We start from the raw sequence: 26,369 nt of genomic DNA on the forward strand, positions 1-26,369 counted from the left end.
TATTTATATATGTTAGATTTAATATGTTTTCTGTACTTCAGACTTATGAAACCCAGCCTGGCAAATTTTCCTGGGCATTAAAAACAGGCCTTACACTTGCCAATTGTTGTGCATAAGCTGATCTCTGTGCCAATGCAGAGGTTTGCCTATTTAGGGCAGTTTGCAGGATTAGGGCCAAAATCTACACTACAGTTGAAAAGTAGTTTTTAGATCCTTTGAGATTAGGGAATACAGCAGCTCAGAGATACTTTTAAAGCAAATGGAAAGTAACACTGCAGTCTAAACAGAAAACCTGTATTCCTCTGCACCAGAAAAACAAGTAAGGAAATTTCCACCATTTTGTTCTTGGATCAAACTCAACTAAGTTAATCTGGCCTTTCAATAAAGCTTCAACCATTATGTTTGCTCTTGGATGCGTCATTCTTTGCCCCTTCCTACTAGGAGGACCAAAACCAATGAATCCCTAGACAAACCACACCTGACCCACACTTACCACGCAGCCGCCCAGCCCTCTGGATTGCTTGATTTACAGCTTTGAGATTATTTAACAGCTCAGTGTGATTGGTGCAGCGAATTTTATATCCATTTATTAAGTCTCTGTTCAGATTGTAGAGTTCTACATACCGTTTCTTCATGTTTTTCCTGGGGGAGCAAACACAAGGGTTATGTGAACCACCAGGGACAAGAAAACCAAAAGACATTTCTTGTTTTACTAAGGTCAAAGTGGCAACAATATTTTGTTCTTGTAGTGACCGAGCTACTTGGCTCTCTCAAGTGTTTGAAGCTACAAGGCTACACAGAGTCACGCAGGTACCCAGTACAAGCATCTCTCACCATGACAGTTATTCTTCATTACTTACACCCAGAAACTAAGTACTTCAACACAGGTGCCCTATTTTCATTCTCTTTTTCATGCCTCCCATCAGCTTTTTGCTCTGATACTTAATTAGTGACTGGCAGCTCTAAGAAAAGGAATTTCTTTCTTTAGAAGAGTAAGTCTGGATGATCAGTATTTGCAGTGGATCTCTAGGCTTCTTCTTGCAAGAGTGAGGGTGTACATTAGCCATTGGCTTCAGGAGGAAAAAGCTGCTAAGGGGAGTAACATTCTGTAAACTCACAGAAGAAACATCCTCTTCTCACCTCAACCAGCTTCTGCTCCCTTCTGGCCACAAGAGACTCGTTCTAGCCTAACTGCTAACTTGACCATTCCCTCATAGCGAGCTAATTCACAGTGCCAGTCTCAAACTGAATCATTGCTACAGTTTCCATCTCCCCCTTTTCCTACCCATTTGGTTCTTAACCTAAAAGAACAGGTTAAGAATCCAGGAGGATCCAGAAGGGGCAGATCAAAAGGAGGACAGCCGAGACAACAATTCTAGTTAACCACAATGATCAGGTATGACTAATATGTACCCACTCCACACTTATACCATGCTACCATTTCTATATAGCAGAGCAAGACAACAGCTGCTCACATGTCTCCCATGAGACGTGCATCTTCTGCTCGGACCAGCATGCTCCGGATAAGGTTGGAATGATCAGCCATGTCAGCAGTGAGTTTCTGATGTACTGTATGATGTTCATCCACCTATCAAGAATGAACATTCATGAATTAAGCATCCCCTGCCTTCACCACAGGCATTTAATGAAGATCTGAGACATCGGAGCTGAACTCTAAAGTATACGCTGCCCTCACTTCCTATCCGCCCCCTGGGGTACCTTTGCTAGTGCAGCAATAACTTCTCCGCTGGCAAGACGTGGGATACTGCTGTTCTTCCACTATTTATTAACCTTTCTTATTCACATAAGGGCCTGGTCCTAACCCAGTGATTTTGATGCGCTTTGAATTTCACATGTAATAGCTGAAACAATAAGGGAATTTTCAAAATAACAAACCACTAAGCAAGAGAAGATCCCATTTTGGAAACTGCCACTCTCACATATGGCAAGCCACAGCCTTAGTTTTAAATGACAGAAGGCTGCAAAAGGTTTAGATGCCAAGCAATGCACACCACTCACTTCCTACCTGTGACTTGTCTCCATCCAAAAATCACTATTTAGAAACACTTGTTAGAAGCTGACCTTAATTAGCACTTTCCGCAGCTCCTCAAAGTATGTGGGAAAATCAGCTTCCACCTGCAAGTCTTCGATTGCCAAGAAGGAGGCCATTGACTGGATAATATCGCCAGCTAGATCAATGTCATCAGTGCTGACAGAAATCTAACAGGCAAGAGTAAAATACGTTTCAGACTTCCCCACCACCAAAATCTCTCTTCCCATGACTGTTAAGTAGGATTCATGTTACAGAGTATTCAACCAATCCTCAAATACTATCAACAGGCAAGATTTTCACTGGGACATCTATTACTCCAATAATATACATTGTTAGAATTAAACACTATGGGCAAGATCCAGAGCCCAGTGTAATACAGGGGACGCTTTCCTGTTTGGAGGGAGCTCAGACCTCACTGTGCAGAGACATGTACTGCTAACCTGTACCCTGTACCTTCCTGTTAGGGCTATGTCCACCTCAAATCTATGCTGGCCCTCTGCACAGGGGCAAATTCAACCCCAAAAGAATACATTGCTTCAGAAAGCTGAAGAGACAATGTACTGTATCGTCCATTAGACTGACTGGGCTTGGAATTTTACTCCCAGATAGTAAAACAGGCATCACATGCCCAGAAAAGAGAACTGAAGATACTCTGGACAATGCCCCACCTAAAATGTTAGCACTTCCACTCCCCACTACCACTGCCCAGGAGCCACGTGCAATGTCACATGCCTTCCACGCACTGGCTGCACCTATGGCTTCTCCCCTGCCCATCCAGTAGCAGCACATGGAACAGTAAGGCTCTGAGGCTGTGGCAATAATTCACAGCTGAAGAGAGAATAAGCACAAAAAAAGAGCCCAGGAAATGCAAACAGCTTGCTTCCTCCTATTCCTGTTCTAAAGACTGAGGTGGGGATTTGATAACACTCTTCAAATAGATGAAGGGAGATTACAAAGAGGGTGGAGATAGCCTTTTCTCTGTGGTGGCAGGAGAAAGGACTAGGAACAATGGACTCAAGTTGCAGCAAAGGAAATTTAGTTTCAAGATTAGGAAGAATTTTCTGACTATGAAGGTGATCAAGCATTGGAACAGGCTGCCTTGATAAGCTGCAGACTCTTCATCCCTGGAAATCTGCCAGACCAGACAGACAGACACTTGGCTGGGATGGTTTAGTCAGGAATGATCTGGCCCTGAGCAGGGAGCTGGACTGTATCTTACGAGAGCCCTTCCAGCCCTACTTTCCTAAATTACAATGATCCCTTCTCTCCTCCACTTTGTACCATGGCTGCATGTTTACTTTCACATTTGGATAGGAACTAAGCCCAGTAGAACAAAGGTAAAAAAGTTACCTCCCCACAGGGTTTCATTTTTATGCACAGTTGCCCAGCATCACGCAGGAAAGTGAAACAGACTTGAAAGGGTGCACTTTGAAACTCAGCATCTTCTGGCAACAGAAAGCTCTGATTCAGCCACATAACAACCTTCAAAAAAAATTCACATCACGCTTTACTCCCAGAAATGTCTGGAATGTATTTGTGATACAACAAACACATACAAGGACTGCAGAACACCTAGTTCACTGTATCCTGGAATCATATGCATGATTGATTTTACTCCATTTAATGAATTCAATTGTTTTTTATTATAATACAAAGCACAAACACAGGTGGAAGGACAAAACATTATGGGGGGGGAGGGGGAGTAAAACTTAAACTTAAAAAATACTTCTACATACATGGACGGACAGACAGACAGACTGACACTGCCCAGCAGGTTAGTCTCTGAAGGGGAAGGGGCAGATTGAGGACCCCGCAGTGAGGGAGGAAGTGGAGCAGAGGCCGGGGCAGGTCATGGGACAGAGCCACAGATGGCTCATCCAGGAGCTCCAGGGGGCTCCTGCTGCTGCACATACCCTGGGAGAGACACAGGGGGCACATACCCCCCAGATTTGTGTGGGGGGTTTTGCCCCACTGCCATTGCCCAGGAGCCACGTGCAGTGCTGTATGCCTTCCACGCACTGGCTGCGCCTATGCCTTGTCCCCTACCCATCCAGTAGCGGCAGGCACATGGCATCACATGTGGCTTCTTGGGGCCCCATTCACCCCAGCCCCTACCCCACTCCCTCCCTCACCACATGGGCCTCAACCTGGTCCCCTCATGCCCCTTCCCTCCCTCACACCCTTTCCCCTTCAGACTTACCTGTTGGGCACTATTTTCCTGGCTACGTGTCTGTCTGTGCACATCCCTCCCCTCCTGCTGCAGCTGCCTGGAGCCTGCAACTGGGCTGCCCAGTGGTCCTCTACACTGCCACTGCTGCCCTACGTTTGTCGGGGCTAAGTCACGTTAGCCCTGGGCTTCCACTGCCTATGAACACAACTAAAAGCTGACTAAAGTTTTAACAACACACAACAAGCTTTCCAGAACTCTGGACATTACTGGGTAAGCACAGAATTCATTTCTGACTCTTTTGCCCCATGAAATGTGAACAGGTTGCTGCTTTATAAGCTGTCAATTAAATGCACTATTTTTTTAGATCAAGAATGAGGAAAATCAGGAAGCTAACAAAGGAAGGAGGATCTAGTGGTTAGGGCACTACCTGGGGACTTGGGAGGGTTCAGGGTTCAAGTCCCAGCACTGATACAGACTCCCCCACCCCATCTGGTCTTGGACAAGTTAATTAGCCATTCTGTGTCTCCACATCTGCAAAATGAGGATAACAGCACTTCTGTGTCTCTTAGGAATGTTCAGAGGATAAAATATTCAGATTGTGAGGTGCCCCCTATAACCAGAGCCAGAGACATGTCCAAGAGAGACAGAACTCAGAGGGGTAAGGCTAACAGTTTCTTGGGGAAGGTCACACACACACCTGATCATTCTGTCTTCAAGAAACCAAGCAATGTGTTACTTTTTGCCTGGATGTTTCTATGCAATGAAAGTTACTTAGGTGTGGTAGCTCTTCAGTAATTAACAGATGTGGACCAGCAGCTCTTGATACAGGCTGCAATAAATTTCTGTCCCAGGACTTCAGACTTCACAAGTTAATTGCAGAACATTTACAGATTCTTATGAACCTGAATCATGCTGGCGTAGTGAAGAGAGACAACATATCTTGACACTCGGTTGTGTTTTTCCCTCGTCTGCTAATTTACAAAATTTACTCATCTGTTATGGGGTTCCTGTTATGAATGCAAGCAAGGAAGGTTTTATGTGATAAACAGTGAATGAATGGGTAATTGTAAAAACTCTTTCTGATCTTAAGCAGTAATTTCCTGCAGCTACAGGGAAACTCTAGGAGAGATTTTACTGCACCTGCATTGAAAAGAAAAACAAGCAGCAGCATGAACTCAAGCTGTAAATGATTCCTGTTAAACACCGATTCTTACTGACACCAGTACAGTAAATTACATTATTTCCCTTTGCTTTAGGGACTCCTAAGTTCACTGCAAATCTTCCACCTGATACAAAAGCCAAAACTGTGCTCAGAACCAGAAAATAAGATGCAGGGCATGAAACTCACCCTTTGCACTCTCTCGCTGATTGTAAAATTAACAAAGCTTAGAGGATGAGGGACTGAGTCAGGGCTGCTCAAAGCATACATTGAAAAGCGTGGTAGCTGTCGTGTCAGCTCAAATACATGGAACTGTGTGCTAGAAGGAATCAAGAGGGGAAAAAAAAAAGAAATTTACTGGTATGCCAGGGACTCACCCAACTACATCCTTCTATTAAAGTAAAAATAATTCATTTGGCATCACATAGTCTGTCACCACAGTCCCTGCAACAAACACAAAATTCATTAGGAGCCTACACTGAAGATTTCAAACACATAGCTGGAGACATCTTATTAGGGACTACAATTAAGATGTATTATGAATAACATTTCAGGTGAATGGAAAGGTTTCTATCCTGGCAAAAACCAAATTCAGTTCTCTACATTTCTCCTGGAATGGCTTCTTACACTTCTTACAAAAGGATACTACTACCTAGATAAGGGTAAACTGATCTTGACATACAAGTGAACAGAAGGAATGACTTTCTAATATATGTTAAGAGACATTTTATTTAGACAGTGACTTGTTCAAATTCTGCCTTCAAATACTCACACAGGACTTCCTTCCTCAAAGCAGCTGAGAACACTCAGGCTCTCAGAGGATACATCCCATGCTCCTTCTGAGCACACCTGCCCTTGACTTTAAATAAAGCAAACTTAAGGCTTTAAGGATGTACGAACACTATTTCTGAAGATGCTGAGCTTTGGCTGTTTTTGTTCGTTTGTTTTACAAAGAACATTTCATTTCTCTTCTATATAAGACCAAGGAGGTAAAGGAGCTAGGCCTGAGGAAATTAGCTACTGTATTCACAGACCAGCTACCAGACAAGTCTGTCAAGAGAGATCAAAGTGACATCACTATTGTATTTCTCACCAAATGCTGCTTGCAATGGGAACTGATGTTTGACTACACAATATAAGCCACCATAAATCTCACCTGCTTCTGTAACCCACAAAGGCTTTGATGTGTAAATCCACTGGGACATCTTTGGGAGGAGTAAGGGGAACCCGAATGTGACCTGAAAGGTTCTGGAGGTTGGGATGAACCACGTGGCTTTCGCCTTCAAATATCCCTTCAGCAAAGATCAGCACGGCTCGGATGATAGTGTCTTAGGAAAGGGGGGAAAGTAGTTTACTGGTTAATAACTCTTCTGTGGCAACAAACCACTACTACATTCAAAACCAAGTGAACGAGGGATTTTGGGATGGGAGAAAGAACATAGAAAACAATTCACTATAAACACTGAGCCACTACACCAAGGACCACATTTAACTGTCTCAGGCTGGAGACTTAATTCATTGTTCTCCAGTAAGGTTTGCTGTGTAAATCATTAAAACTAGTTTACTGAACTTTCTGTTCATTCCTCTGGAAGGAGGAACAAGTAGTCAGGTGCTACAGGAATGAAAACTTTACCAGGTGGCACATCTGTTGATTCAAAACTCTGCAAAGAAAAGTCCCCAGACAGAGGAAACTGAAAATGGAAAACTAGTGAAGGGACAGATAAATCAGGAGTTAAATATAACAAAACATTTATGTGAAGTTCCAAGAACCAGTTGTAAATCCGCTCTCACCGTTTGATGTGGAGATACACAACTCAACATGAGCAGACTGACTGTCAGCGCCCAGGTTAACGGAAAGAGCTGTCTGGAGCTGCGTATTGGCTGGAATCACTCCTCTCTGCCCGTCAGCTTCATTGACCTGAGTGCTCAGCTCAATCTGCTGCAATGTACACAAGCAGCTCTGGATCAGCCTTACAAAACTAATTTTTTCACTCAAGCAGCTCAGAAATATCTCCAAAAACCACCTTCCTCCTCCAAGGAAAGGGAATTATTACAGCACCTTTCATACATTTTAGAAGTGGTGTAAAGAATGGTTTATTTAAGCTTACTCTCAAACTCTTGAAACCCAGGCACACAGCCCTTATATAATATCTGTTTGCCACTGCACACTCTGTATACAGACCTCATTTTAAAAAAAACAAACAAACAAACTTGAGCACATACTTAATTCCCATGAGACTGAAGCACATATTTAAGTGTATTGCTAGATCCAGGTCTTAATCAGTACAGTTACTCTATGAATCTACTCTTCCTTTGAACTATTTTCAAAACTCTCTCTCCTTATTTCCTCCGTATCAAGATAGAGCAGGGGTGGGCAATTATTTCAGGTGGAGGGCTGCTTACCCAGTTCTGGCAGCCTATCGAGGGCCGCATGGATAGCCCTACCCCTTGACAGATGCCCTGCCCCCTGGTCACCATCTTGGGACCAATGTCCCAATGTCTATGGTCCGAAGACATTGGGACATTGGTCCCATGTCCCAGGGCCAGCACAGGTGGGGCCCAAAGTGGGACACAGGCTGGCAGGGATCTGCGAAGCTGGGTTGGGCTGCACCAGCAGGGAGAAGGGGAGCTGGCCCGGCTCCATAGAGCCCCTGCCACCCTGCTCTGGGCCCCGCTGGCACTGGCCCTGGGACACTAGTACAGGCCCGATGCTCCCGCTGGCCCCCGCCCACTCACCTTCAGTGCCCCCCAGCCCTGTGGTACAGGCAGAGGGCAGCACACAACCCCGACCCCCTGCTCACCGGCAGGGAAGAAGCTGATGCTGTGCACAGGGAAAAGTGGCCCCTCGCCCACCCCATGATCAGTGCTCCCTGCTGCAGTCACTCACAGCCCACACAGGGCTGTCCTGAGCTAGCACAGGCAGCCCCACACGGGCTGCAAGCGGCTACAGTGCGGGGTGCTGGCCACGGGGCAAGTGAGGGACCACATTTTCCCCATGCTCAGCACCAGCTTGTAACCCAACCCTGCTGCCAGCCTGGGCTCCACGCCGGCTCCAGGCTCACCCGTTGGGGCTGTGCAGCAGCAGCACCTGCAGCACCCCCGCATGCCACACCAGGCAGTATTGGCTGCTGCTGCCACCCGCCCAGAGCTCACACGCTGGGCAGCCCAGAGGCAGTGGTGGCAAACACTGCCTGGCACAGCAAGTGGGGGGGCCACAGCTGCTGTCGCCATGTGCAGCCCCAAAGGGCAAGCCCGGAGCCAGAGCAGGGCTCAGGCTGGCAGTGGGACTGGGTTACAAGGTGGTGCTGAGCACAGGGGTGGGGAACAGCACCCTGTCCACCCCATGGCCGGTGCCCCATGCTGCAGCCTCTAACAGCCCACCTGGGGCTGCCTGCGCCTGCTCCACAGCCCTGCACTGGCTGCGAGTGGCTGTAGAAGAGAGCACCAGTCATGGGGCAGGAAAGGGCCACTTTCCATCCACGCCAAGAAGGAGCAAGGAAGGAGCCCAGGAAAAAGCTGAGCGTGGCAGGGAGGAAGCAGCTCCTCCCCCACCCTGGCACTCCCTGCTGCAGTCGCTCACAGCACACTGTCCAGAGCAGGCACAGGCAGGGCTGCGAGTGGCTGCAGTGCAGGGCGCTGGGCAGGTGAGGGGCCACTCGCCCCCCCCAAACACTCAGCTTTTCTCCAGGCCACTTTTTCTCAGGCTCCTTCCCTGCCCTTCCTCCCCCAACCCCCACATGAGGTTCCCGGCAGCCACATGCTCCCAGGTCAGAAGCCCCTGCTGCAGCTTCTACCTGGGAGGGCGGGCCCTGCTGCTGTGGGAGCCCACTGGGCTTCCCCTGGGTCCTACTGGGGAAAATATTAATTTTCTACATTTTTTAGGGGCCACGGGCCATATTTTGCCCACTCTTGAGCTAGAGGGTGCCCTCTGCTCCCAATCTCATCCAGTTGTCTCAGTTTCTCACAAAATCACCTGTGGACCTTTTTATGGCTTGTGCAGCAACAACTATAAAGATTCTACAATCAAAACCCAGTTATCCATCCAACTGCTGATGCACACACCGAAACAAGATCTAGCTCCATTCTCCATGTCAGGAGAGCCACATCATTAAACACATGAAAAAAAGTAGGGAAGGCTTTAGTAAAGTAAGAACTGGCTCCTACCAACACAACAACCAGGTCTGTTGCAGAAGTTGGGGCAAATGTTTTACATTATCAATGTATTCTACCTCTTCTGACAGTATCAAGACACCAATTTCATCTCTAGTTTTATACCAGCAAAATACTAATGACTTCTATAGAGTTGTACTGAATTCCCTGACTCTAAAGCTAGGACCAGGCCTTTCACCTTGTTTTGGGAAGTACCTTTGAGTTTTCCTCATAGTTTCGTAATTCCAGCAGTAGGTTTTGTTTCTTTTGACTAAGCTCCCGAATTAGATCCTGCTCTGCAGTGCTGTCCATCAAGTTCACCTTCATCTCTTGACTTCCTGGCAGGTAACCACGTACTGAACAAAAACAAAGCACAGTATCTTTAGTAGCAACCCTAACATTTTAGCTTTTGCAACATGATTCTACATGAACAGATCAGCAACCAAAGTAACATTGTGACAGATCCTCAGCTGATGTCCAGTGGCACACTGCTCAGCTGAAGTAGACAGAAATGCCAAACATATTTGGGGGGACATACCCCAATGGTACAGAAGCCATTATATGTCCAGTCACAGTATCTTGGTAAAAAGATAAATGGGATAACTTGGTATAATTCTCTCAAGCTGATTCTTACTGGTCAAAATGACACACACAGTAGTGTTGGTCTCTTTAAGATGTATTTAGTTTGGGTAAGCAAGTCTTAAATTACTTAGAAGTACTCAGCATTACTCCAGCTTGACAAAACTTTTCTAGGAATTATACAGCTGCCCAGTGCTGTCAGCATCTTGGTATGATGACAACATACTCACCATTCACCTTCTTAAGCTAGCTAACGCTCCTTCCTCTTTTATCCTATTTTTCACTCAAGGAGATTTAGGACCAGGGCTAAGACAGGGCCATAATGAGCACAGGGTTGACCCAGGAGAGGTAGGATCTGAGGGTATTGTTACACGAGGGAAACCGAGCCAGGAGAGCTTACATGGAAAGGCAGGACCCACGTGCTTCTTAGAAAGGCCTTTCATTTTACAACAAGCCTGTTTCCTGTAACTTCTATTAGCTTGTTTGTAAGTGAAGTCAAAATCCATGGAGGAAGCACCAACCCTCCCTCTAATTTCTGGCATGACTGTGCAAGCTCAACCGAGAAAAGAATGTTGCAGGGAACAGAACCGTTCAGTGATTTCAAGTCTAAGGGCACACAACCCCACAGAAATGACCCACGCCACACTGCACTCTTTCCACTGCAAGGAACAATTTCATTTTGATGAGGAAAGAAAAAGAGAAAGAACTGGGAAAGGAGAAAGGGAAAAGCAGAACATTGAAGCCACTCCTGCAAATGGACTCAAGTGGGAAGACCCCATGAGAGGCTGTAAGGGGTCAGACCACATGCAACCCAGATGCAGGTTATTATTTCTATCACAGCAGCATCTATATGCCCCAACTCCAGTACAGAGGTTCATTGTCTACTGCCCTGAAAAGAATCCACATCAATGATGTTAACTTGCATAGTCTTCAGGGTGAACAACCTTAATAAAATGGCTCTTGTTAACTGGCTCCTTACTGCTCCTTCCCAATGAAAATGGCTTAATGGCCAAAACATGTTAAACATAAACTGACAACCTGTGGTAAAAACAGGCAGGAGTACTATTACAGAGAAGAGTACTGTGCTGGCTGAGTGTGCTTGGACTTTTGCCTCAAACAGTTGGTACCACACATTTGTTTTTGCTCAGCTAACTAGGGTCAGACTCTGAGTCTTTCCTTTGATCATTCATTTTGAAAACATAAAAGGTGTGGAGACTAGTAACAACTGAAACATTTCAAATGTATCTGAAATACTTCAGAGTCACTTCTACAAATACATGTGCCCTTTGAAACATTTCAAAAGCAGCTGAACCTTGTGAAATGAGGAATTATTTTGAAGCCTTTCATTTCTTGTTATAGGTGCACAGGGACAGAGGATGCATAGTTCCTCCAGATTCCACACTGCTCCACTCTTCCCCCTCACCTCTCCAAAGAGGAAGTGGAGAGCAGGTAGACAGCTTTGCAGGTTGACTGATGTTTCAAAGTTACTTCAATCTGCACCCAAAGGGCCTAAATTAAAAAGCAGCTCTGTTCTCAGATAAATCATGTTTCACTTCCTTAGAAGACACATTAATGAAGCAGATCAGCTACAGTGCGATGTGTTGGGCAGGATGTGTCCTGATCCTGCAGGTCAATGGGTGATGTATTCCCCGCTCACAGAGAACTGCCCCAGACATTGCCTGAGGCATGTCTCTGTAAGATGGAAAAAAAACAGGCAGGCGCTCTCAGGATTTGAGGGGCATAAATTTGTGTGGATATTCCCAGGGCACCCAGGATCAGGCCCCTCAAGCCTCAGGAGCACATGCCCAGGACAGCTGGAGAGCACAGGCAGCTCTGGACTGATTACACTCTCTTGCCAGAAACCTAACAGATGTCTGCCATAATGAAATGGCACAAATTAATACCACTTATGTCGCAGCCACAAATTTGGGGCATTTATGGTATGACAAGGTATATGGACATCTGTTTGATTGGCCTTTGTACCACCATAAAAATTGTTATGGCAATACAAAGGAAACATCTGTTTCCACCCTCAGTTACTCAAGTTTCACTTCCTTGGTATCTAATGATGCAAGCCCATCAGTTCTCCAGTCAGCCATAGCATCCAGGAAACACAAAGTTGCTAAGCATTGAATTTTCAATATAACATTTTAAAAAGACCTTTTTGGACCTTCTTTATCACCATAAAGAAACCAACGAGATCTCACCTGCGTTTGTTTCTTCTACCTCCACCTTCAACAATATGGCTTGAAATACTGCAGTACGTACGAAATACAATACTGCTCAGCTAACAGAGGAAAATCATTTCTGCCAAGCAAGAGAATTTTGTTGGCTTCTTGAATCAGCAAATAAAATAGGTTTGGTCATTTCTAATATAGGAGCAACTATTCAAAACCCAATATGCAGGGAGCCTGACACTTCTATTTCCTAGATTTTCCAAAGGACATTAACAGATTTGGCAGGCAAAAAACCACACACAAAACCATAAAGCACAGCCAGTCTGAGGAGGCCTGGAGCTAAAAGACTGTATCGGCACTAAAGTTTATGGATAAAGCTTTTGGCATTTCTGCTTGGCTTAAACTAGCACACTCTTACCTTCACCATCAATTGAACAGCAGATTAGCTGGGTGTTACCATCCATTCTGTAATCCCCCTCCACAACTCCAGCAATTGAGGACGCAAAGTTGTCCTTAAAAATGACTTCCCCAGTTCGGTCACTGCGTGCATCAACCTGGAATACAGAACATTCCCAAGACACCGCATGAAGAAGATAAAAACTAACTTCACAGTATAAATTATGCAGTGCTCCAGGACATTAACTGACAAAGCCTGCTGCATTCATGGAACTACAGTTGAACTTTATTAGATTAAGAAAATCCTACCAAAAATTAAACAACTAAATGCAATCTAAATGTACTCAAGTTAAAAAAAAGAACTGCTCCTCAGAAAGGCTTTCCCCTGAGAAAAATAAAAACTAGAGAAAAAGGAAGGGGAAATCACAAGCTTGTGCTGCTCTTGAAGCTACAATGATAGGACTAAATAATAAATAACCACCTTCAAGCAACATTTACAGCATCCAGTCTTATCTGTAGTCTTTGTCTGATGAAGTGCATTAGTTTTATGCACAACCATTGTGAACTTTAATCACCTTTCATTAGAGGTGACTATGCACTCTGTGCAGCTCTGTTCTTTCAGTGTTCAGAACACAGCAGTTCCTCAAAAACCAGGAAGGACCCTTAAATGACAGAGACTGGAGAAAATAGTAGTGTGTAGAGGTTTCCTATACAGCAAGGCTGTGTTAAGGCCAGAACCCCCTTACCAGGGGTTCTACTGAATCCTGGAGCACTAGGTTTCTAGCTCAGAGGTGAATTAGATTAGATAGCCCCAAGAACCTGAAAGGATACTGCGTGGAAGGACTGATGATTTAAAAGAAAACACTAGCAAATGGTGTACACAGGAGACATGGCAGGAAGGATCAACTATTTCTGGCAAACAGCAATGCTAAGAAACAGTGTTGCAAGAGAACAGAATTCAGTTTTATGCAACAATGCATTACCTAACTGATGAATTTATTATAGCATGTTAATAATATTTTCATAATTACTAGTGAAGCTCCCTTACAATTGCCTAATAAGTTTCCTTTCTTAGGAGTTTTTAAGAGCATCCAGGATACCTGGAAAAATACCACTAGGGTGTGCTCAATACATAAACCTGGAAGAAGAAATGAAAGAAGAATTTCAAAAAAAATGAAATGTCATACCATCTTTGCTACCATAGAAACAGCCTACCATACCTTACCAATCAATTTTGAATTAAACAGAGGAAGGAATTTTTCTGTAATCAATTTGCATCTGACACTAGATTCATCAGCTAAGACAGGGTTGTTGTAACATTTTTTTCAGAGCTTAATTGATAATATCCTTTTGAATGGTTTGCCTGTTTAAACCTTGTACAATGAAACAGCTTTGTTCAAATAAAAATCTCCTGTTTTACAGCTATATATTCTCTTTTAATTCAAACTCACCTTCCCATTAGACCATCCAGTGATAAGTTCACATACTCCATCAGAATTAAGGTCAAATGCATGTATGCTCATTGCATGATTTTTAGACTGGGAAAAAAACAAAGAATTATTAAGCTACTCTTTTTTACCAGAAGGGCTTGAAATATGTAGGGTACTTAAGTATAGATTACATACAGATAAAACCAGATGTCTCTTAACAGGGTCAGAGCATCCCTATCCATAAGTCTCCAAAATCTCAGCATTTGCATTTCACACACAGGCCCATGCTCTCCAAGCAGCCTCTCTGTCCCTCTGATGTTTCTATCCCAAGGGATTATCAGGCCTCTCCTCCCACAAATACAGTGGAACATGCAAAAGACTGAAGCTACAGCTTCAGATTTATAAATCTTCTCTGTAAGTGAGGAATCCCTTTAGTCCAAAAGCAAATCTCCAAAATATTGTGTAATATAATTGCTGCTCTAGTCACCATCATTAAGAAAATTTAGGAAAATCATTTTGTGGTCCTCCTAAAGCCCCACTGCTTTAAACATTTACTATATTTTCTCATACATAACATGCACCTTTCCCCCCCTAAAATCAGCCCCCCAAAACAAGGGTGCATGTTTTAAGTGAAGAAGTTGTTTTTCTCATTTGAAAAGAAGCAAGCCTGGAGACACTGTAAAGGCCATGCAGCTGCCAAGATGGTGAAGCCCTCTCCTAGCCGTAGCTATTGAGCACTGTTGCTTGTGCCTGAAGCAGCAAGTTTGCTGTTGGTAGGATCCTGATGAGGCCTGTGATATGGAAATGACACTTTACTTACAAGAACTTATAAAGAGAACTACTTATAGTAAAGAACTAAGTCTTGCTACTGACTTTTGCAAAGGCCTGGGGAACATGGAGCATCAAGGACATGCAACATCCTAGGAGACAATGGAAATGAGACAGCTGACACCAGGAACTTCTCAGTACCACATTTCCTATGTTCCCAGGAGGACTTACTTTGTCACACATGGGGCCATGACTGGAAAAATCTTTTCTTTTCTACATTCTGCCTTCCAAAAACAGGTGTGTGTTTTTTTTGGAGATGTGTCGTATGCAAGGAAATATGATAAACCCAGCATGTTAAAAGCACCTGAAAACATACTGTACAGGGAAGAATCCTGTCCTGCTCTCTGAAGAATGGACAAGATGATTTTACAGGCATTAACATGTCTTCCATGAACAGAACAACAGCGAACAGCACTGCTGTAGTTAAACTCCCAGACACAACATATCTAACGAACTTTATGTAAAATGAGTGTACCTCTGAGGTATCTGAAAACTATATACCCCAAGGCATTATGCAGTTATGAACTCAAAATCCTCCTTATGGCTATATCCCCAACACAAAGGCCAATAACCACAGCTCCAGCAGTGCAAGTTACCTGATATTAATTTTATATGTATACTTATGATGGAGACACAATTAGAAAAACAGTTTACATAAAACACCTCAACTGAGACTTTCAAAGCCACCCAATGGGATTTAGATGCCTAATTCCTGATCATTGTAATGGTAACTGGGTGTCGAAATCCCCTTTGAGAGTCTCAAAATTCTCAGCTCTAATATTCTGATTTCTCTCTTCAGTACAGATTTGATTGTACTAACTTTAATCCTCCAGTAGCGAGCTGTTTTATCATAGACTCCTACTGTGCCATTAGAAAGAGCATAGCCAAACCGACTGCCATACATGGGACTAAGCGCGGTAATGGTCTGAAAAAGAGAAAATGTATGAGTTATAACATCTCTATTTGTGTAGCTTAAAGTAACAAACAATAGAATATGTGCCATTTCTGTATCATGTTAGATCTATTTACATTAAAACTAATGGCGTAAGCTACAACGAACTGGGGATAACGTCTCTCCTCAAAGAACATTAAAATATTTTAATAGTTGTGAAAAAAGTTGTTTAAAATCACTAAGTGCCCATCCTGATAACACTTACGTACCCACACAAAGTAGTTTAACTGACATTAATGGAACTACATGTGAAAACACGGATCAAACTCTTCAATTGTGTCTACACCACGGTTGTGGAAGGAGGAAACCTGAGTGAGAGCACAAGCAAAGCCACAGTGGTTTTTAATGCGTCTTTAATATCAGCTCTGATCAGAGGAAATGCTGGTCGCTGTGTCTTCCGGCTCCACACTACCAGGCCAGGGGTATCAACTGTGGGAGAACCACAACAGTGGGAACTTTTTGCAGAAATCCTTAGCATTAAACCAGTGGGACTAAACAAAAGTTTAACTGTTCGTGGGACTGAGCTCCTTCTGGGACACAATCACCAGTGACCATAGTTTCATAGTTTCTAGGGGCAGAAGGGACCTGAGCAGATCATCTAGTCCAACCCCCTGCCATGGCAGGAAAGATTACTGGGGTCAAACGACCCCAGCAAGGTGTTCATCTAGCCTCCTCTTAAAGACTCCCAGGGTAGGGGCCAGCACCACTTCTCTTGGAAGCTGGTTCCAGATCCTAGCCGCCCTGACAGTGAAGTAGCGCCTCTTGATATCTAGCCTAAATCTACCCTCTGCCAGCTTGTGACCGTTATTCCTGGTCACTCCTGGCAGTGCTCGGGGGAACAGGGACTTCCCCAATGCCTGCTGATCCCCCCTGACTAGTTTGTAACAAGCCACTAGATCCCCCCTCAGGCTTCTCTTCTGGAAGCTGAACAGGCTCAGGTCCCGTAGTCTCTCCTCATAGGGCCTGCCCTGCTGCCCCCTGATCATACGAGTGGCCCTCCTCTGGACCCTCTCCATGTTGTCCATATCCCTCTTGAAGTGCGGCGCCCAGAACTGGATGCAGTACTCCAGCTGCGGCCTGACCGGTGCCGCATAGAGGGGGAATATCACCTCCTTGGACCTGCTGTGGATGCATGACAAGGTACGGTTGGCCTTCCTGACTGCATCCCCACACTGCCGGCCTATGTTCATCTCATCATCAATGATGACTCCAAGATCCTTTTCTGCCTCTGTACTGACAAGAAGGGAGTTCCCAAACCTGTAGGTATGGAGCCGGTCGTTCCTCCCCAGGTGCATCACTTTGCACTTGTCAGTGTTGAATCCCATCCTGTTCTCATCCGCCCACCCTTGTAACCTGTCTAGGTCCGATTGTAGCCTATTCCTCCCTTCTAGAGTGCCCACATCCCCCCACATCTTAGTGTCATCAGAAAATTTGAACAGGGTGCTTTTTACCCCCTCGTCCAAGTCGCTGATGAAGATGTTGAACAGTGTGGGCCCGAGGACCGAGCCCTGGGGGACCCCACTGCCCACATCCCGCCAGGCTGAAAATGACCCATCCACCACCACTCTCTGGGTGCAGCCCTCCAGCCAGCTGGCAACCCAGTTGACCGTGTGGTTGTCGACACCACAGTCCCCCAGTTTCTTAACGAGAACAGGGTGAGAGACAGTGCCGAAGGCCTTCCAAAAGTCCAGGAAGACTATGTCCACTGCTACCCCTGCACCTAATGATTTGGTGATCTGATCATGGAAGGCTACCAGGTTGGTCTGACAGGACCTGCCTCTAATGAACCCATGTTGGTTGCCCCTAAGCATGAAATCCCCTGCTGGCCCCTCATGGATGTGAGCCAACATAATTTTCTCGAACAGCTTGCATAGGATCGAAGTAAGACTAACTGGCCTATAGTTTCCCAGGTCCTCTTTCTTCCCCTTTTTGAAGATGGGAACCACCACACCATCTATAGCACAATTCTTGTGTATTATTTCTGTAAGTGCCAGAAACAGGGAGGGACCGAAAGCAACCATAACTCTTCCATAACTTACTCTCTGTCCACCCACTCCCGAAACCTATATTCCCCACTCCAAATGGCAGCTGTTCAAGCAGTCCTTCAATGCAAATGAAACATGTTCTGCAGTCACCTGAACTTATACATTCACAGGTCACAAGCCCAGAAGGCTTGTGATCATTTTATCTGGCTTCCTGCATCATACAGGTTGCAGGATTTCCCCATATTAATTCCTGTTTAAAGTAAAGCAAATCTCTGAGAAAATAATTCAGTCTTGACTTAAAAACCGCCAGTGATAAGATACATATTGCAACCCTTGGCAGTTGTTTAAAGTGATTAATTGCCTTCCCTGTTAAAAATATGAGCCTTAAGTTGACCCTGAATTAATGTGCCTTCAGTTTCCAGACATTGCAATCTTGTACCATCCTCTGCTTTATGGGGGAGCCTTTTATCATCACACCTCTTCCCCATGTAACTACTGATGGACTGATCAAATTCTCCCCTTAACCTTTTCTCAGATCAAGCTCTTTGAGTCTTTCACTAAAAGGTATTATTTTCCAATTCTTTTAATCCACCATTCTCACAGATCTTCTCCGAATACTTTCTAATTTATCAACATCCTCCAAACTGTGACCATAAGAACTGGATGCCATATTCCAGTAGTGACCACACCAGTGATACATATGGAAATAATATAGCCTGTCTACTACTACCCCTCTTTTTTTATGCATTCGAATATCCCATTAGTACTGTTACAGCACTGTCAACATGCTAATTGTTGGTCACTGAGGATCCCAAATAGTATTAACCCTGCTAAAAAATCCCCAAGACCCAAAAGTCATTTTAAAATGGCACGTGATGTATAAAACCAAAGATACTGCATGAAATATATCTTCCTTAAAAGAATTTTAAATTAGTTCTGTAAAACAGGAGCAGCTAACCTGCACAAGTGAGTGTCACAACTGGCATGGACAGCCTCTGTGTGCGGTATGCAACAGACCGGGAAGGAAACACAAAGCACACTGACATATAGGTCAGGGAGTAGAAAGCAGAGCACATAATTAGGACGCATAGGGTAGGGAGCAGAAAGCTGAGCAGCAGACTAAGAGAAAGTGATCAAAGCGGCACTTGGGGAGCCTATAGGGCTAATCTGTGGCACTGCTGTAAAATGACAAGACAACTCTCAAGGAATCTGTATGTGTGGCTTTAAAATATGAGTTAGGAGAAGTTACGATGTAAGTCCGTATGAGCTTGATATACTGTTAGTCCTGTACAACTTCCTTCTAACCACAAATCACTCTCCCCAGATTACAGGGTACAGAGAGCTTAAAATATTCCAAGGCAGGATACCCTGTTAAATTTAGATCCTAGTTATTAGAGCAACTCCACCCTCCTCATCTTTAGCTTTAAGCTCTCTGGTAAATGGTTTAATAAATAAGCCTTTCATCTCAAGCTTCAGCAGTGAGCTTCCTCTCTCAAACCTCTGTCAACCTTGAAGGGAAGGCAGAGAACTCATCCATAAGATGTTTGGTGGTTCTTTGCACTACAAACAGATCCTCCACTCCCACTAGGATGAGTGCCACTCCCATCACTATTTTCTGTTCACATACACTCCCCCCATCCCCACCCCTTAATCTTTGCTTACCACAACTTTCACTTAGGCCTTGTCTCTGCTACAGATACAGCCATGTACACCCCACCTCTATAAATTCTCAAAGAAGATAGCTAATGGCTCCAAAATTACCTTGACCAATTCCTGGGGCATATCCCATCCAGCCCTGCCAATTTAAAAGCATCCAGCTTCTCTAAATCCCTAACATTCCTCCACTACTCTAAACTATTTGTCTCCTTTCCTATCTTTGTTGCCAACTGCACCCATCACCTGGTGGCTGCCCCTGTCTGTGAAGAGTGAAGTAAAAAATGAATTAAATACTTCAATCTTCTCTGCATCTGTAATTTGATTGCCTTCTGCATTCAGTAAGGGACCTACAATTTCTCAGGTCTTCCTGATACTTTTGACATTTTTGTAGAATCCTTTTTTACTGCCTTTTATGTCCCTTGCCAGCTGCATCTCATGTTGTGCCTTGGCCTTCCTAATTTTCTCCCTGCATCCCCATACTATACTTGTATACTCTTCCCTAGTACTATGGCCAAATTTTCACTTTTTGCAGGATTCCTTTTTAAGTTCCAAGCTCACTGAAGAGCTTGTTGTCTAGCCAAACTCATCTCCTGCTGCACTTCCCATTCTTCTGCCACATCAAGATAGCTTGCTTCTGCACCCTTCATAGGATCTTCTTAAAGTACAGCCAGCTCTCCTGGACTCCTTTTACCTTCAGATGTGCCTCCCAAGGGATCCTACCCACCAATTTCCTGAATATGTTAAAAGTCTGCTGTTTTTTAACTTCAGTGTCCTTATTCTGCTGCTCTTTTCTTCCTCCCCTTAGAATCCTGAACTCTATCATTTTGTGATTGCTGTCACCCAAGTTACCTTCCACCTTCAAATTCTGTTTATCTGACCTAGTTACAAACAAGTTGTCATCCTACCCCAGCAGTATTTCCTGCTCAAGTGCAGGGGGTCTGAACCCAATAATCTGCAAGGTCCCTTCCAGCCCCTAACAACTATGAAACTACAAGTTGCAGGTTTGTCCTAATAACATTTTTTAAATACTACAGTTACATGTCATCTGCTTTTCTGCACGCATATGCTGCTTGATCATGTTTGTATCAATGTATTCTAGGAAAATCTGTGCCAGCACCAGAGGGTAACAACATAAAACAAAGAAAACAGCTTGAGTATGTAATTATGGAATTTCTTGCACTTAAGTACTGGAACTGGCTTCATGAACAAGGCCTGCCATTTAACAATCTGAAGAGTTTCTGAGAGAGGGAAACACTGCAATAGAACAAATTCTGTTGTTTACAGCTTCTGACTGTGACTTTCCATCAAATCAACCTCCTTAGTAACTTCCATCAGCCTTGATTAAGAGCCCAAATTTTCTGATAGGTAAGAGTTACTTTAAAATGTGGTATTTTATCTGTAAATGGGCAAAAAAATCCTAATCCAGGCACTTAAATTCATTAACTGCAACTGTTAGAGTGTTTGCAGGATAGCTATAAAATTAAATCACTACAGTAACTGTAAACTATTTCATAACTATAAATCAGTGTAGATTTACAGTAGGCAAATATCTGTACCCATCTGAAATTTTTTAAAATGTTGGTTAGAAAACATTTACCTCTGTTTCTGACATTTCTGCTACTATCTCATCTTCTTTAAAAACTCTGATGTCAAAATCTTCAGACCCAACAAGAAGCTGGGAAAGGAAAAAATAATCTTAAAATAGACCACAGGAAAAAAAATACACACGTCTAGTAGTCCAGAGGCAGGCAAGAAGCTTCTACTGAGTTTTTGAGCAAATGATATTCTAGATCCAGACTTTAGGATTGCTTCATCATGGTGTGAAAGATTTGTAAATTAATCTGGGATCAAGAGGTTTCCATGTGAATCTGAAACAGAAACTCCACTTTTTTCAGGTACAGTAAAATCTTTGTTATCCAGCATCCCCGGGTAAGGGGATTGCTGGTTATGTAAAAATTCCAGTTATCTGAAATAACCTGGCAGGGGTGGGGAGGGGGGTGGCAGTGGTCACATGCAGGCTGGCGGTAGCGCAGGGTGGTGGGTGACAGCAGTGGCTGCCGCATACAAGCTTTCCCCCGCATCCAACCAGTTGGAGAGAAATTCCGGTTAATAGAATTTCCAGTTACTTGAATGCCGGACAACAAAGATATTACTGTATTAGTCTCACAGTCTAGATTCTAAGAAAATGTTTTGAAATACACAAGGTAAGGAAGAGGAAATGCAAGTTGCCACCTTGTCTCACTAGTAGCCATAGCTTCACACCTTAAGAAATTACATCCTCTACATTGGGGTAGAGGACCTGCAATCCTAGTCTAAAATTCCATGTGGATTCAAACAGACCATGACCTGAATCATGAGACACAAGTCAAGATAGTTTAAACCAATCCACCCTCTTATTTAATTGACTGCTTTACTTGTACTCCAGCCCTCTTAATGCCAGAAAATAAGGCAGAGGGGAAGTGATGAAACTGGCTGTGTCACTAATCCTGCTGATAGATCTTTTCAGTGAATTCTCATGTAGGTGAAGGATCTGCATCACTATATATGCTGCAAATCAGTATGAAACTCCTATAAAGTGGTGTTCACATGTCAATACCACAAGTGAGGTCTTTAGAATGTTATAAATGATCTTCCAGGTACTGAGAAAGAAAAGACAAGTAATAATTATAAAATTCAAACACCACTAAAACAGACATAAAAAAAATAAAATTATTGTGATGACTTAACAGTGCACCCCCCCACCCCGTGAAGGCCAAACTTTTAGGCAGTCATGCCACAAGGTAAGCCCTACACCCTCCCTGAGTGTCATTCCAACCCCCTACCCCTACCCAATTTGCTGTTCTGCTTTATGCTCCTTTCCCCAGTCTGTCCCAAGCCACACAGAGGCTGCATGTGCTACTTGTGACACGCATGACGTAGTTTGGCCACCCAATATGTACCATCAGTTGAATACAAGAAGGCATATTTTATTTTGCAAGTCGTGTTTAAAGCCTGGATCCTGCAATTAATAACATGGAACTAACTCCACAGTCATGGGAAACCTCATATACTGTAAATTGCAGCATCAAAACAGGAAAGATTTCCTTACTCTTGCCTTACATTTTCTTATCAGCAAGAAGCTTGTAAAATTATTTCCAAAATCAGACCAATTAATTTAGTCTACATTGGAAACAAGGTATTTTAATTGGATTTGACAACAGACTTGTTCTTGATTCAGCCAATCACAGATTAAATTATTTTTCAGGAGCCAACTGTTTTGCCATTTAGAATTTTGATATATCAATCGCCAGGGGTCCACCAACCTGACCGACTTATGCATTTCTTCTAGTATAATTTTAAATATATTTAATTTATATATATAATAATATAATATACTACTGATAGTAATTTACTCCAGTTTACGCTGCTCCAGCGTTTATTACTTCACATTAATTGCACACAGATGCACCTAGCGATCATCATATCAAAAGCAAGACTTCAGTGCTACAAAGACTAATAATATATGAGCTTAACTTTACATATTACGTGTAGACCTCATGAAGTCAATGGAACTGTGCATAGATCTCTGAAGAACTGGGGCCTGAAAGAAAGACCTCATAGGAGGTCTTTCAGTACAGTTCACTTTACACAGCAACATAAAAAAAAATTCAAAATATAATACTGATATTTTCATTCAACAACAACAAAAAATCACTACTGGACAACAAGACAATTGAACTCACACAGGAACCATCTGCCACAAACAAACCTCATTTTTTCCATCACCATCAAAGTCGCACAATGCTAATGAACGAACATTGTCTCCTGTAACCTAAAATTAAAAGGATGAAGTCATTAATATTTATCCTGGCTTAGCATATGATACAAGTTTTTTATGAACTTAATGGCCAGAGAACAAAGAATCTACTTAAATCATGCTCATCCAGTTGTTGGGTAGTTGCAAAAATGTATGATTTATCATGGATCTTAAATTAAGGAAGATTTGAGCTATTAAACAATTAAATGAATATTTATTACATTAAACATCAAGCGGAGTTTAATCTATTCAAAAAATAATGTAGTAGCATCAAGAGACCTGTGCATGTCCTTACCGTCCAAAATAGATCATTTCCTTCATGATCAAAGCCTTGCAGAGCACAATTTCCACCAATAATGGCAAGAGGAGATGAAATACCTCCTAGCATTCCAAGTACTGCTGCATTAGCACCATCTGAAATCTACAGAAATTTATTAAAAGAATAGATACATAGCAAAGACTCAGCTAGATATATATGCACATAAGACATGCAGAACATTCATCTACTTTGCAATGGTACAGAACTTTGAGTTACTATAAAATAATTATAACCAAAAAGATATGAACAAATAAGTAATCAGAAAGTAAATGCAATGTAAGTAGTCAACTGCAAATTACAAATGTCTACAAGAAAACCCATACTGTCCTTAGTTATACATGGCTGAGGCCAGTATGTCACATCCATGAGGTCATAACAACAACAAAAAAAAGAAGAAACGTTGCCACATCACGTCAGATCTTCACAACCCACAAAGCAAGAGTCCCGTAGGTATTCGCAGAGAACTGGCTTTGTCAGTGTCCATTATAGTGGACCAACAGTAAGTGATGCGTATTTTAAACTTGTATTGTTCTCACACCCACAACAGTACAAGGCACTTCACAGTAACAGAGGCATGCTCATTGCCTTAAAGATTCTACACACTCTAAAGCCCCAGTTCTGTAATGAGATGTGTACAGATGCTCCTTTTCATATTTAGCACCCTGAGGATTCAAAGGGATTTGTGCAAATAAGTGCTTCCATTCACACACTTCTCTCTAAGGAAGGGAGGTGCCACACCCTGATTTTGTAATGGTACAGGATAGTCCAGGACTTATACAAGAGGCATGTATTTTTGTGGGTGATATCTTTTATTAGAAACCGGTCGCTAACTGGCTGGAGGGCCACACCCAGAGAGTGGTGATGGATGGTCATTTTCAACCTGGAGGGATGTGGGCAATGAGGTCCCCCAGGGCTCAGTCCTCAGGCCTGCACTGTTCAACATCTTCATCAGCGACTTGGACGAGGGGGTAAAAAGCACCCTGTTCAAATTTACTGATGACACTAAGATGTGGGGAGATGCGCGCACACTAGATGGGAGGAATAGGCTGTAATCGGACCGAGACAGGTTACGGGGTGGGCAGATGAGAACAGGATGGGTTTCAACACTGACAAATGCAAGGTGATGCACCTGGGGAGGAACAACCAGCAGCATACCTACAGGCTGGGGAACTCCTTTCTCATCAGTACAGAGGCAGAAAAGGATCTTGGAATCACTATTGATGCCAAGATGAACATGGGCCAGCAGTGTGGGGATGCAGTCAGGAAGGCCAACCGCACCTTGTCATGCACCCACAGATGCATCTCAAGCAGGTCCAAGGAGGTGATCCTCCCCCCCTCTCTGGCACTGGTCGGGCTGCAGCTGGAGTACTGCATCCAGTTCTGGGCGCCGCACGTCAAGAGGGATGTGGACAGCATGGAAAGGGTCCAGAGGAGGGCCACTCGCATGATCAGGGGGCAGCCAGACAGGCCCTACGAGGAGAGGCTACGGGACCTGAACCTGTTCAGCCTCCAGAAGAGAAGGCTGAGGGGGGATTTAGTGGCCGTTTACAAACTAGTCAGAGGGGACCAGCAGGCACTGGGGGAGTCCCTGTTCCCCCAAGCACTACCAGGAGTGACCAGGAATAACGGTCACAAGCTGGCAGAGGGCAGATTCAGATTAGACATCAGGAGGTGCTACTTCACTGTCAGGGCAGCTAGGATCTGGAACCAACTTCCAAGCAAAGTGGTGCTGGCTCCTACCCTGGGAGTCTTTAAGAGGAGACTAGATGAACGCCTTGCTGGGGTCGTTTGACCCCAGTACTCTTTCCTGCCATGGCAGGGGGTTGGACTTGATGATCTGCTCAGGTCCCTTCCGACCCTACCAACCATGAAACTATAATGAAATCCACCAAAATTAACCTCCTCGTCTATAAAGACACCATTCCGAAGCCTAACACTAAAATAAGCAACAATAACTGACAATAATAATATCTCAAGGACTGGGGGAGGGAAGTGGGAAACAAGTTATTATTTAATCCTGTGCCTTTTAAAATTTTTCCTACAATTTGACTCCATGATGAGATCCTGACTCCTCTCTTTCCCCCACCAACAATCAGACTTGACTAATTTATAAACTCTGCTTTAGTGGAAATGGTAATGTTGGAGTGATGTTATACCAGTGATGGTCCAGGATTTAGAATCATAGAATCAATGGTGGGAAGAGACCTAGACAGATCATCTAGTCCGACCCCCTGCCATGGGCAGGAAGGAGCACTGGGGGTGGCAGAGGTCATAAGACCCCAGCCAGGTGCCTATCCCATCTCCTCTTGAAGATTTCCAGGGAAGGTGAGAGCACCACCACTCTGGGAAGCCTGTTCCAGGCTCTGGCTACCCTTACAGTGAAGTAGCTCCTCCTAATATCTAACCTAAACCTATCCTCCCTCAGCTTGCGGCCACTGTTCCTAGTGACTCAAAGGGGGGCCCTGGTGAACAGACTTTCCCCGAGTCCCTGCTGGTGGCCCCTGATAAGGTTGTAGGCAGCCACAAGATCCCCCCTCAGTCTCCTCTTGCGGAGACTGAAGAGATTCAGGTCCCTCAGCCTCTCCTCATAGGGCTGGCCACGGAGGCCCCAACCATACGAGTGGCCTCCTCTGGACCCTCTCCAGGTCCTCCACGTCCTTCTTGAAGTGCGGCTCCCAGAACTGGACACAGTACTCCAGCTGCGGCCTGACCAGCACCGC

The 26,369-nt window shown here is 44.1% G+C and overlaps 1 protein-coding gene across 3 annotated transcripts in view; it reads right to left on the reverse strand.

Annotated features, from left to right (window-relative positions):
- The window catches only part of BBS2 (Bardet-Biedl syndrome 2), a 38,992-nt gene that overhangs the window by 1,515 nt on the left and 11,108 nt on the right, over nt 1-26,369 (reverse strand). For all 3 annotated transcript variants that reach the window (XM_090063209.1, XM_090063208.1, XM_090063210.1), the window contains exons 3-16: nt 23,626-23,751; nt 23,283-23,345; nt 21,132-21,209; nt 15,762-15,866; nt 14,135-14,221; nt 12,706-12,841; nt 9,748-9,887; nt 7,174-7,321; nt 6,539-6,710; nt 5,572-5,701; nt 3,404-3,535; nt 2,083-2,220; nt 1,476-1,588; nt 494-642 (exon numbers count right to left, since the gene is read on the reverse strand). In XM_090063209.1, coding sequence (XP_089919335.1) covers nt 494-642; nt 1,476-1,588; nt 2,083-2,220; nt 3,404-3,535; nt 5,572-5,701; nt 6,539-6,710; nt 7,174-7,321; nt 9,748-9,887; nt 12,706-12,841; nt 14,135-14,221; nt 15,762-15,866; nt 21,132-21,209; nt 23,283-23,345; nt 23,626-23,751 — 1,717 coding nt within the window. The remainder of the gene's footprint in view (nt 1-493; nt 643-1,475; nt 1,589-2,082; nt 2,221-3,403; nt 3,536-5,571; nt 5,702-6,538; nt 6,711-7,173; nt 7,322-9,747; nt 9,888-12,705; nt 12,842-14,134; nt 14,222-15,761; nt 15,867-21,131; nt 21,210-23,282; nt 23,346-23,625; nt 23,752-26,369) is intronic.

The sequence above is a fragment of the Crocodylus siamensis genome, chromosome 9 (genome assembly GCF_052110815.1).
Source record: "Crocodylus siamensis isolate JL-2025a chromosome 9, ASM5211081v1, whole genome shotgun sequence".
Lineage (NCBI taxonomy): Eukaryota > Metazoa > Chordata > Crocodylia > Crocodylidae > Crocodylus > Crocodylus siamensis.